Source organism: Diaphorina citri, unplaced genomic scaffold, assembly GCF_000475195.1.
Source record: "Diaphorina citri unplaced genomic scaffold, Diaci psyllid genome assembly version 1.1 scaffold1424, whole genome shotgun sequence".
NCBI lineage: Eukaryota > Metazoa > Arthropoda > Insecta > Hemiptera > Psyllidae > Diaphorina > Diaphorina citri.
This window is the reverse complement of record NW_007378850.1, coordinates 37,615-51,979: the sequence shown is the minus strand read 5'-3', so window position 1 is coordinate 51,979 and position 14,365 is coordinate 37,615. Positions and strand designations below refer to the sequence as shown.

The window sequence follows — 14,365 nt, the reverse complement described above, 5'->3', positions numbered from 1 at the left end:
AGTGGTTATCCCATCTTTCATGCAATCCAGTATAACTACTTAAGGCGCTATTATTGACACCATAGAACAATGCCCTAATGAGATTGTGTTCTAATGAGGTCGGTAGTTTGATTCACCTAGGCCTCGAGCGGCTCAATTAACGAATCCTGTTGTTTTTCCACTGGCGAATCCAATTTGAGAAAATTGGTGGCAGTTCTTAGAAGACCTCATTTTTTGTTGCAGACTACATAGTTTTTATCTGATCTATGTAAAATCAGGTTGGGTAGGTACTTAGTCTTTGGAATTGGTGACATAGACTGGGATTTTCTAAGTATTGACTGGGTTATTTGTTTGAAACTTGGAATCACCATAAACAATGTTTGTGTCCATTTTGTTAGTAGCATCTTTGATTTGGCAAAAACAAAGTAAACGAACCTCATAAGTTAGGACTTGGACTAACAGTTGTAGAGCCAAAACCTCGAAACAGCTGTCCAGGGACACCAGCTTGTTTTAAATGTCATTTTCCTCTTAGTACACCTTGATAAAGAGGGAACTGAAAAGATGCAAAGTGAAATACAACTGAATTATCTCATCATCATAATATGAATGTATGACATGAAAAAGCGAACCGCCTTAATAAACAAGAGTCCAAAAAACCTGGGTCCAACCTCTTAGTCGACTTTCCTCGACTACAAAGTTTCCCTGCTGTGGTACTTTGATACTTTTTGATATCTCAATTTTCATTTCTGGATCTATCACACTCAGAAGACCTTCATGGGCACCATTGGTTTCTGCAGTTCCTTTCTTTCAACTCTCGAATCGTTTATTTTTTCGACGTTTGGTTTTTGTTTCTTTTGTTGCGAAACATATTTGAATGTTTCCAAATGAACTGTTCTTATATCTTAGATTGTTTAGCTCAGTGCTATTATCTTCTACTCTGCACGACACAGTATTGAATAGCTGTTGCATTGAGTAACATCCAAGCCCATGGGTTGGGTACTTGTTACCCTTCTGGTGACTCATGACCAAATATCGATTGGCGACAAACTGTGAGGACCTAAGTTACCCAACTCAAAGAACTCGAAACGGGAAGATGTCCTCATTGGCTGAGTGACCCGAAAAAAACCTTGAGAACTTGACATCCAAATTTTGGAACGGACATAATACCGACCATTCACGCACGGACCGTGTGCGGCGGAAAAAGCTTCCATCGAGGTCCGTCAGACCGTCTCATTTGAGAGACCTAGGTCTGAAGCTTCTTCCGCCACACACGGTCTTCATAATCTTTTGTTTCCTCTCCATAATCCAAAGATTATGCCGTTCTCAACACCTTTTCTCTCTACAAAATCGATGAAATTAAGAGTTTGATCTGTGCTCATCATCAGGTATGTTGTTACGTCCATGTCTCTCATGATCTGCTTTAGTCGAGGGGTCTATATTGGTATAATCTGAATGGATGACTCAGTAAAATCTGACGATACTACAACGTTAAAACTCATTTCTAACTTATTAGTATGATCAAATATGGAGTCTTATATCACGTGACTCAAGAGTCAAGCTATTACCAGAGAAGTCTCAGATCTGGATATAGATTTCTCCGATGATTCTACATAAGTTCCATACGAAGTCACTTTCTGGTCTCTGGTGTACCTATTAGGTTGTTTAAATAGCCAGGTAATTCGTCAATTGAATCGCGCGACGATCTGTACTACGTTATATCTGTACTACAATGTTGTATCTTTACTACTATCGAAAATAGACGGTCTACTACACCAATATCCTTCTGAGATCCTGGAACGGCAGCCGTATGACTTGGTATCTTGGTAACTACCAACCTGTTCAGGGGAGGTTAGAATGGTGGGGGCCTAAAGGTGTGTCCACAAATAATCGACCGGCCGTCGATCGATGTCGATTGAACCGTCCACACTGCCTCGATAACATAGATTCACCTCGTCTATCGACGGCCGGTCGACTACGTTTGGACATACCTTTTGGTAATCTTTGAACCAATGTTCGCGAACTATTTGTTTTATTTTATCACCTAGATTCCCAGTTCCTAGAACATTGGCCTGTTAAAAGACCTCATTTGGGTATCTATTTTTCGTTTCTTTGGCGTCCATTTTCCAATTCCTCCTCGTCCTCTTAGTTTCTTTCACATCCCTTTTCGTCCTACCCCTCAACTCCACCTCCAATTCGTCGCTCCTGCACATCCGTAGTTTCCATCCAATCAGGCGGAACATTCAATCAATTGATTCACCTCGTCTATCGACGGCCGGTCGACTACGTTTGGACATACCTTTTGGTAATCTTTGAACCAATGTTCGCGAACTATTTGTTTCATTTTATCACCTAGATTCCCAGTTCCTAGAACATTGGCCTGTTAACAGACCTCATTTGGGTATCTATTTTTCGTTTCTTTGACGTCCATTTTCCAATTCCTCCTCGTCCTCTTAGTTTCTTTCACATCCCTTTTCGTCCTACCCCTCAACTCCGTCGCTCCTGCACATCCGTAGTTTCCATCCAATCAGGCGGAACATTCAATCAATTCGGTGTACGTGTTCTGTTGACTATCTTAGCGCGGTGAAGTAGAAAACTTTCTATTTTGTTGCCTTCTGTTTACTGTTCTTATGCTTTAGTAAGTAAGTACTGTTCTTATTCGTATGGCAGCCCGGAAGAACGGTCCAAATATGACGGCTGACGTTTTTAGCGGATGCTCCTTGAGTAACCTCTGAAAGATTCCGGGTTCGGTTTCGGCTAGGTCAGAAAGTTTCACCGATATTAGGACTGTAAATACTTATTCTTGATACTCCAGTGTTATCGATTACCTTGATGAAAATAAGACTTCTCATGAAATGAGACGTATGGGTGCTATGTCCTCATGAACGTATACCTCATTTACCTCACCTTATATTTATTGGTCTCACTGCCCCATAGATTGTACAATTTGGTATGGATTTAAACCAAACTAGGTCTACTAGGTCTACTCTCTTAGATCTTACTCAGAACAATGGCCTAAACAAGGTGTCAAATCTAATCCAATACGCACTGGTGTGTCTCAAATCTTCAACACAATACAAAACCGGTGACGAATATCAAATCGAGTTCAATACTCATTGGTAATCTCTAATCTGGTTCTGTGTGTCGGATTTGGTGTACCTACTAAAATTTGGTAGCACAAGGAGAGATTGGTTAAAGAGAGTAACCTCGAAAAGAACAATGGATACATGGTTATCGAATTATCCAATGTAATGATCACATGATGTGAGTGATCAAATGTGGCGAGATAAACAGAGTTGGAAGGGAACAAGGAGACTAATATTGTATGAAAGAAGACTGAGGGTGGGTTTCACTAACCTTTTTAGCTCCTCTTAACAGCCTGTTAGCTCAACAGCCCTGTTAAACCTGTACAAATCAAATGGAACTTAACAGGTTGTTAGCTTAACAGGCCTTTAGAAGCTGAAAAATATTGGTGAAATCCACTGTGAATTTCTAAAGCTTTCGGGGTTTAGTGCCAACGCTTTACTAACCATTCGCTTTTGTTTGCTTTCCAGGACTATGCACAAAGGAAGGGAGGACAAGAGCAGCTCATTGAACAAATGAACACCAAATACTATTACTTCACGAGAACGAAAGGACTGTTCAGAATTTGCTATCCCAAAGAGAGGCCGAATACGGGTAAGTCCTGTCATTTGCTTTACTAAACTACAAAGTGACTCCTCCAACTATCAACCTCTGAAGATCATAGAGGTTCTATGCCTCTGAAGAACATTGAGAGGGTGGGTTTCACCAACCTTCTTTTCAGCCCCTAAAAACCTGTTCGCTTAACAGTACCCCTTGATTTGTTAATCCTATATAGATCAAATGAAACCTAACAGGCCTTTTAAGAGCAGATAATGGTAAAATCCACCCAGAGTGTTATGAAATTGAGGAAATAGTTGCTCTTATTAGAAATACAACAATCAAACTAGCATGTCCAAGCTGGAGGTTCTAGGAAGCTGGCAATAGTGGTGGTAGCGTAAAATCACAAACACACTAACAGGGAAAAGCTGTGATATCCACAGAAGTTATGAACCGACTTTTACCATGATACATAATTCACAATAGAGACTAAAGGACTCAAGGACGCACCTTGTGAAAGGTCGCAAAAGTGACTTTGCCCCCGCCTCGGGCATCGTGGATATTCGAAATACCACGCATGTCAAGATCTCCCAAGCTTCATATTCCATTGTTATAAGTCACATGACATTCAAGTGTTGCCTCATAATAACGCTTCCAATGTTGCCAGAGTCAAACGCTGGCTCAATGTCAATGTTAACGTCGTAAAATTTTTAATTATCCACGATATTTCATATTTTTTTCATTATTATTATTATTTTATTGTTATTTTTTGTCACACATTAAACCAATATCCCGATTTAACGACGTGGTTTAGTCTGCCTATCTGCCTGGTTGCATAATGAGGTAATTTAATGGGGGTTAACAATCGTTCTGAGACGCGTCGAAATGAAATTGAAACCTGCGTTGAACCTTGTACACATTATAATGCTGTATCTACAGTGTGTGATGTTGGAAACTGAGACACATATCTTTTAATGTTGTATCTACAGGGTGTAATGTTGGATATTGAGACACGATGAGGGAGGAGGTGATACAAAAGAAAGAATAAAATGACTTACCAACCAATGACGAAAAACATGGGCACTAGATAGCTGTAAACAGTTTAGGTGTATTTTTCTTCCTGGAAACTTTCGGAAAACTAAAATGGCGCTTGTACTAAACCACGGGAAATCCAAGATGGCGTACCTTCGCAATCGGTTCCGTTTCCGAAAGTTTCCAACAAAAGAAAGAATAAAATGACTTACCAACCAATGACGAAAAACATGGGCACTAGATAGCTGTAAACAGTTTAGGTGTATTTTTCTTCGTGGAAACTTTCGGAAAACTAAAATGGCGCTTGTACTAAACCACGGGAAATCCAAGATGGCATACCTTCGGAATCGGTTCCGTTTCTAAAAGTTTCCCGAAAGGAAATTACACCTTTAAACCAATCTTGGAATTGTTGACAATTGTGATGACATTGATGACCAATATCTAAAAGGCCACAAAGAAATTAGGATCATAAACGGTTGTCTGCAGAAAACGAAGTGTTCTATTTCCCGATTTTCGAGCCTAGTTTACACTACGAATAGCTATTGCTATTGGGGTGTGAGAGGGCGAAAGGGCTCGTAAATGGAAATGGTGTCATGGTGTCATGCTATCATGCCAAATACCAAAACCAAATGATAATAATATACCTACCAAACAACCAAACCAGTTAATCTGTAGTTACCGGTTCCAGTTCTAGTGATCGAAAGTTTCTCGCGCTGTCTTAGGCCAGATGAGAATCCTAGACCGTCATTCAATGCGTGAACTTTGAACTTTCATGATTTGACATTTCGACCCATGTGTTAGCACAGTGTGTTAGTTTTAAGTGCAAGTACAAGTATGTACTATGACTATGTATAAGTACTATGTATTATAATGCTAATGTACTATCTTTAGTGCTTTATTTAAATAGTTTACCATAACACAACTTTGTTGAATAAAAATGCTTTGTTAAGAGAATGTTGGGACTCTATGAAAATTGGCAGTCTGTGGGTATTATTTATGTACTTATAGGTGCATGGTTGAAATGTAATTTCATCCAAACTGGTCTCTTGTCTTGTCTTGTTTTATATTTTTTTATCCAAGCCGGTTTTTTCCTCCCAGCACAGCGTCATTTGTGTTCAACTTTCTTTCAACTGCATCTGCTATATTGTTAAGGAAAACGGAGCTATTTGTGAATCGTTTTTGTTCGGAAATTATTTACCACGAGTCTTCAAGGCCTTTTCGGGGTCAGGAGCAAACATAAATACTTCGAATAAAATTACGGCCATTGATAGCAATAATGAGACAAACGGCCATTGATAACTATAATAAGACAATTTTCTTGGGTTTAAGAAAAGGTAAATAGAATATCATTCTAATGTACATACATATTTATGTACCTACGTAAAATATATACATGTATGTATCTACATAATTATGATTATGGTACCATCATAAAATCATTCTAGCATCTATTTAAATCTTGTGATTGTGTTCAGATGATGATCTTGGGTTAAATTCCCTTGGACTCACTAGTTTTTATACATGTATGTATCTACATAATTATAATTATGGTACCATCATAAAATCATTCTAGCATCTATTTAAATCTTGTGATTGTGTTCAGAATTTCAGATGATGATCTTGGGTTGAATTCCCTTGGACTCACTAGTGTTTGATCTTGTGGATTTTTCAGGCCTGTGATTTCAAATACTGGTGTTTGTAGCAAATGATATGTATTTTAAAGGTTCAATACATAAAAGCCCTCTTTCAAATACCTGATGGTGAGTGGCTGGCCTAACTAGCAGACTTTAAAACGTCTTCGGTTGGTTGATAAGACCTGTCCTCCTGTCCAGTTCTTTGTAACATATGACACGTCATCTCTTTACAACATGTGACACGTTATCTGTGTCACGACACACATGTGTCATGATCATGAAACATGTGTCAATATGTCACAACATACATCAATACTGTCATTCGTTTCAACAAATTCCATAACAAATGGAAACAGTACTGAAGAACTGTTTATAGTCTCAACCGGTGAAGCTTTGGAAAATGTGTCCAAGTGTGAGTTTTGTTGGATCTTGTGGATTTTTCAGGCCTGTGATTTCAAATACTGCTGTTTGTAGCAAATGAATATGTATTTTAAAGGTTCAATACATAGTTACAAAGCACTCTTTCAAATACCTGATGGTGAGTGGCTGGCCTAACTAGCAGACTTTAAAACGTCTTCGTTTGATTGATAAGACCTGTCCTCCTGTCCAGTTCTTTGTAACATATGACACGTCATCTCTTTACAACATGTGACACGTTATCTGTGTCACGACAAACATGTGTCAATATGTCACAACATACATCAATACTGTCATTCGTTTTAACAAATGGAAACAGTATTGAAGAACTGTTTATAGTCTCAACCGTTGAAGCTTTGGAAAATGTGTCCAAGTGTCAACTAAAGAAGACCTTATCCTGACAAATCCGGCAGTAATCGAAGTAGCAACTCATCGGAAAAATGTAATTTGATAGAGGGAACTGTAGACAACCAATGTGTTAAGGTAGAAAGACACTACCATTACGTCACACTTCACGTGAAGTCATGGGGAATCTGAAAGCTGTACTTCAAAGTTTTCCCATTATATTGTAGGTAATTTCGTTCAGGACACCTACACTACTATCACATCAAGTGAGCTCACGTGACGTGACGTGATGATAGTGTGTTTCTACCTTTATCGTTCCAAAATCGAAAAGAGAAGGAGGGCAGGATAGAAGAAAGCCAGCCATTCCGAGAACGAACCTTCGCCCCGGACGGAAATTGATCCCGCGACCTGACCCTTACAAGGCAGGCTTGGTACCTTCCAAGCTAACCAAAGTGGCATTGAATAGTAGACAAATCCGGCAGTAATCGAAGTAGCAACTCATCGGAAAAATGTAATTTGATAGAGGGAACTGTAGACAACCAATGTCTTAAGGTAGTAACACACTACCATCAGCCATCACGTCACACTTCACCTGAAGTCATGGGGAATCTGAAAGCTGTACTTCAAAGTTTTCCCATAATATTGGTAATTTCATTCAGGACACCTACACTACTATCACATCAAGTGAGCTCACGTGACGTGACGTGATGATTGTGTGTTTCTACCTTTATCGTTCCAAAATCGAAAAGAGAAGGAGGGCAGGATAGAAGAAAGCTAGCCATTCCGAGAACGAACCTTCGCCCCGGACGGAAATTGATCCCGCGACCTAACCCTTACAAGGCAGGCTTGGTACCTTCCAAGCTAACCAAAGTGGCATTGAATAATTTGATAGATGTGATTGATATCTGAACGCGTGGTTGTGTTTACATAGAGGTCTTCTCAGTACATTGACTCGATGTATTCTTGTCTTCACTCAACTGTGTTATCTGTCTTCTAGTATTTACTATCTGATATCTAACCAGCAGCCAGCTTACCAGTATCTTAACATTGCCAGTACAACTAGCTAACCAGTTTGTCACACCAAGACTGTTTCTAGTTGAACAAGCAAGGGCTGATGACTGTCAAATCAAACACAAGAAATTACAAAGGGCGACATTATTGTCAAGGGCAATCTCTACTGTTCAACCCTGTGTCTTGAAGGACTGTAAAAGCGGTTTCTAGGCACAATTAGGTACTTTTGTGCTGACCGTGTCATAATTTTGTAGTAACTCACCCAGTTGTGACTTACCTACACTTTGATCACGTAAGCTACAGACAACCCTAAAGAAATTACAAAGGGCGACATTATTGTCAAGGGCAATCTCCACTATTCAACCCTGTGTCTTGAAGGACTGTAAAAGCGGTTTCTTGGCACAATTAGATACTTCTGTTCTGACCGTGTCATAATTTTGTAGTAACTCACCCAGTTGTGACTTACCTACACTTTGATCACGTAAGCTACAGACAGCCCTAAAGAAATTACAAAGGGCGACATTATTGTCAAGGGCAATCTCCACTATTCAACCCTGTGTCTTGAAGGACTGTAAAAGCGGTTTCTAGGCACAATTAGGTACTTTTGTTCTGACCGTGTCATAATTTTGTAGTAACTCACCCAGTTGTGACTTACCTACACTTTGATCACGTAAGCTACAGACAGCCCTAGATAATAATATCTAATAATTGTTAATATCTAATCTATATTAATAAAAGAGTATGTAATATCTTAATGAATAGTGAGATATGGGCAAAGACTTTAGGTACCTAGGTTCATATATAGAATTAAAACTAGAAGACATGCAACATTAATTAAAAACTAATTAGTGGCAAAATCAATGCTTCTACACTGATGGAGTTTTATTAGTTGTGGACTGAATGGTCAAAAGGCGTGAGAAATGCCTTCGGTGTTAATTTTGCGTGCAGAATTCAAACTTGGTGTGAGTTTGTTGCGAACTGCAGCTCTGCAGGTGGTTGCTTTGTTAGTATCTTTGTTGCCTACCAAGGAGCCAGGTCATTGTTTTTAATTTTAGTTTCACCGATATGTGTATCGGGTTTTTATGTTTATTAGTTTTTAATTTCTCCAAGGTAGAATGCACTATGGCCGACGTATTTTGATTAATTTCGCCATTTCTCCGAGATAGGTAGAATGCACAAATTATAGCTGACGTATTTTGAAGAAACAATGGACAGAGAATTCTCAAGGCGAAATCTGAAGGTGTGTCCACACATGTTTGATCGGCTGTCGATCAATGTCGACTGAACTGTCCCTCTGCCTCGACAACATAGCTTCACCTCGTCGATCGACGGGCGGTCGACTCTGTTCGGGCACAACTTTCGGCTTACCATTTATGCTCTTACTCGACTGTTGGACAGACCTAAATCTGTCTAACGCGAAATTTTTTTTTTTTTTTTTTTTTTTTTTTTTTTTAATTTCTCCAAGGTAGAATGCACTATGGCCGACGTATTTTGATTAACTTCGCCATTTCTCCGAGATAGAATGCACAAATTATAGCTGACGTATTTTGAAGAAACAAAGGACAGAGATTTCTCAAGGTGAAATCTGAAGGTGTGTCCACACATGTTTAACCGGCTGTCGATCAATGTCGACTGAACTGTCTCTCTGCCTGCCTCGACAACATAGCTTCACCTCGTCGATCGACGGGCGGTCGACTCTGTTTGGGCACAACTTTCGGCTCACCATTTATGCTCTCACTCGACTGTTGGACAGACCTAAATCTGTCTAACACGAAATGTGATTTATCTAAGGCGAGTTGCCTGAGTACTTGAAAGATCTAGAAGCGTGTCTCCTGACACCCAAAATTGTTATGCAACTTATTGTTTCATTACAAATTTTCATCAGTAAATGGTTTCTTTAAATTAAATTGATCCCAAGGGCAAGGAAAACGTAGACCCTTAACAAGTGGTCGATTACCTTGATGAAAATAAGACTTCTCATGAAATGAGACGTATGGGTGCTATGTCCTCATGAACGTATACCTCATTTACCTCACCTTATATTTATTGGTCTCACTGCCCCATAGATTGTACAATTTGGTATGGATTTAAACCAAACTAGGTCTACTCTCTTAGCTACATCAAATTGGACTCTAAACTGGGATCTTACTCAGAACAATGGCCTAAACAAGGTGTCAAATCTAATCCAATACGCACTGTGCCTAAGTACTTGAAAGATCTAGAAGCGTGTCCCCTGACACCCAAAATTGTTATGCAACTTATTGTTTCATTACAAATTTTCATCAGTAAATGGTTTCTGTGAATTAAATTGATGCCAGGGGCAAGGAAAACGTAGACCCTTAACAAGTGCAGTATGCCTGAAGGCATGTGATGTGTTCCAATCCACTCGACCCCATGACTGTCTTCTAGGAACACAGATGCTCTCAAACAAACACGACAATATTATGAAATATGACTTCATGAGTGCGCCAATGCACTTTTTGGGTACTTTTACATCGGAATAGGACTCTACCTCGAAAAAAATTGTCATTTGGTTGTGCCCCATTGACTAATTATTTATTACGAGACATCCCCTTTGCAACACGATTAATGGGACTCAGTCAGGTAATCTCTTGGTGAGGTTAATGCCTGAGGGGTTCTCTACCACCCAACCGAAGAAATTAGAACCTATGGATCTTGCACGCTGGAGGTCCCGAGTTCAATTTCTGTGATATCCACAAAAGTTAAGAAAAAGCTCTGCTTTAACACAAATAATTTGAGATTTGATTGAAACATTTATGTATGTAGGTAGCTAGGTGCTGTGAAGGGATAGTGAGGAGTTAGGATTCATCTTATCAGATATGCTCAATGCACAGCATAAAACTGGCATTGACAGAGACTCTAAAATCACTACAGCAGGCATAGCAACCAACAGTTTTGGCATCAACAGAACTCTGATGACGTTACTGGCGACACCAATAATGATGATGATAAATAACCTTGTTAAAATATTTTTTTTCCAACCAGCCTGTTGCGTAGTCAGTCCAGTCGTCTATGTTACTACTGGCCAAAAGAGGAAAAGCTAAGATGAGCTACAGCTACCTGTTGGAAGATACATTAATTTACATATTTCTGCATTGATTGTGAAAATGCAAAAACAATTTCATGATTTGTTACGTAACATCATAGCTCCATGATTTATAACTGACTTTATCTGAAAGTTCTGGGTTCGAACCCCGATTCGGAGCTTGATTTTCATTTTTCTCTTTAAAAAAATCACACACACAGAACGACATATTCATAAAGATCAACCTCCTGAGGCCGTGTTGCTGAGGTAACAAACGAATTCGAATTTTTGCTACAATTTACTTTTGCCTGAAACTCAAGAACATCATCCTTCTATCAGAAATCGGATTCATTTATTTTCCATTATTTCTATCATTTTTCTGTCGCATTTGATTGTGAAACAACTGAAACATCCTATAGTTATCGGCCATAGGTCAATAAGGTCTTGGGCACTCAGTAGATAGGTACTTCTAGTAGAGATACATAGGTACCTCTAATAGAGATACATAGATACCTCTAATAGAGATACATAGATACTGTGTGTCTATTCTAGTGTAATAGGTAACACATCATGGTATGTTATTGCATGGAGCGGTGTATTGAGGACAGTTAAGAGGCACTTTAAGTCTCAGTGAAACTTGCAAATTTTAAAGTTTGATAGAGGGAACTGTAACATGAGTTGTCGCAGTCGTACCGAAAAAATCCCGAAATCGTTAAGAGAAAGAAGACAGGATAGGAGAAAAGGAGCTGGTTCTTCCCGAGCTGTAGAGATACCTAGGTACCTCTAATAGAGGGGCTGCCAGATGCGAATCTCTAATTGAGACACGATTCTGTAAACAAGCCGCAAGTATGATGTATTGGACTTCAATGAACGTTGAACAATTTGTTGCTTGTTCTTTGAATGAGCATTGAACAATATCATGGTTTTCAAGAATGAAATTGTTATTGGAATGGACAATAATTTCTATAACTTTGAACCTTTTGTTGCAATAACGCTCAATTGCAGCAGAGGCATAGAATTTATTTGAGAATTTGACCACGTAATTTGTAATGGAGAGATAGAGGTGGTTAGGTGGTAGAGAACACCTTTGTCGTCTCGGCGTTAACATCGCCAAGTGGTTACTTTCCACAATCTATGTACAAGGGTGGGATTTGAGATACATACCTTGTTTTCTTCTCTTCTCTTTTTCAAAATATTTTTATGTGTCAAATTTCTCTTGAGGGTTCTCTTCCACTTGACCACATTTTCTCAATTTTTATAGCTCCCTTTTCCCCACAAAATCTGAAATATCTAATCTGAATGTATCCTTTTTGTTCTGTTTCAGTGGAGACCTATCTGTATGTAATATAAATGCGCATAGCGACCGGTGCCAGCATGGTAGGTAATTGGGAGCTGGATTATTGCGATATATGTATTTTCAGTGGAGACCTATCTGAGCCCGGTAGAAACTCACTGTATGAACATTGACTATTTCGTTCCGGACACTGACAATGTTACCAAGGGATTTTCAGATGATGCCCTGTCCAGACTACGTAAGTTCCTAATTAAACTTTTTTTTTTGAGGTTCCATATAAAAGTTGAAATAATCGAGGTTCTACTGTAGGTACCTCTTAAATCTAGATTAGTATAATTTGTCGAAGAAGTATCCCAAAACATATAGACAAAAGAATTGCCGATTACGTCGGAAATTAGGTATAAAAGAGGTACTTAATATAACCTAATCTAGCTAAGTTACCTATAAGTTTAAGCTATGTACTTTCTAAGTTAAAAATAATAATCATAATATTTCTCCAGTGAAAGTGGTAAATGAATGGATGCTGTTTCCATGCATATTGGATAAGGTCTTGGGAATATTCGGATAGCCGTGCGAATAAGTCGGTTCAGACACCTTGATTATCTGTTATATCCGGTGAGATAGTGCAAATTAATCAAGGAAAATAATAGTAGTCGTACTTATACGGATAAATATTAGAATATACCTTGTTTATGTCTGGCTGGAGGACTTACCTGGATACCTGTCTGAAATTATCCTTGCTGATTGATTGTGAAGATGCAAAAACAATTTCATGATTTGTTGCGTAACATACCTACATATACACCATGATTGATAACAATAACTGACTTTGTCTGAATGTTCTGGGTTCGAACCCCGATTCGGAGCTTGATTTTCATTTTTCTCTAACAAGGTAACAAGCGAAGTCGAATTTTTGCTACAATTTAGGCCGTATTTTATTAAGTACCTATGTGACTTTTTTTAGATACAGCCAAAGAGATATAAAAAGTCACAAAATAAAATACGGCTTTACTTTTGCCTGAAACTAGTTTCATCCTTGTATCAGAAATCGGGGCGTTATGATTCATTTATTTTTTTATTATCTATTATTTCTATCATCTTTCTGGCACATTTGATTGGGAAACATCCTATAGTTATCGGCCAGAGGTCAAGAAGGTCTTGGGCACTCCGTAGATAGGTACTAGTAGAGAATGTAGAGATACATAGGTACCTTAAGTAGAGATACATAGATACCTCTAATCTCTAATAGAGATACCTAGGTACCTCTAATAGAGGGGCTGCCAGATGCGAATCTCTAATTGAGACACGATTCTGTGAACAAGCCGCAAGTATGAGGTATTGGACTTCAATGATCATTGAACAATATCATGTAGAGATACCTAGGTACCTCTAATAGAGGGGCTGCCAGATGCGAATCTCTAATTGAGACACGATTCTGTAAACAAGCCGCAAGTATGAGGTATTGGACTTCAATGATCATTGAACAATATCGTAGTTTTTTCAAGAATAAAATTGTTATTAGAATTAACAATCATTCCTATAACTTTGACCGTTTTGTTGCAATGGACTGCTCAAATGATAACGCAAAATCGACCACAGCCTAGTTAGCTTGGAAATTAGCCTGCCTTGTAAGCGCTAGGTCGCGGGTGCAATTCTCGCTTGGGGCGAGAAATCGCAACTGGGCAAGAATCGCAACTTTACCCTGAGCAGATAAGGTTCGTTCTCGGAACGGCTGGCTTCCTTCTATCCTGTCTTTTCTCTCTCGGGAGGTGGGAGGATTCTCCTATGTTACAATTCCCTCTATCAGACCTCTTCAACACACATGGCCTTGGCGCTTAACGTGTAAATACACAAATAAAGGAAGACAGGATAGGAGAAAAAAAGACTACCATTTCATTTGCTTTAAAGCCAATGTTTGTTGCCAGAAATACCCTAAGCCCGACGTGGTCTATAGGGCTCATTTTACCCCCCCCCCCCCCTTTAATTGTG

At 39.0% G+C, this 14,365-nt stretch overlaps 1 protein-coding gene across 1 annotated transcript in view; it reads left to right on the top strand.

Moving 5' to 3' along the window:
• LOC103515837 overlaps positions 1-14,365 on the top strand; it is a 51,817-nt gene that overhangs the window by 29,303 nt on the left and 8,149 nt on the right. Inside the window, exon 2 of the mRNA XM_026828416.1 lies at positions 3,531-3,654. Coding sequence (XP_026684217.1) covers positions 3,531-3,654 — 124 coding nt within the window. The remainder of the gene's footprint in view (positions 1-3,530; positions 3,655-14,365) is intronic.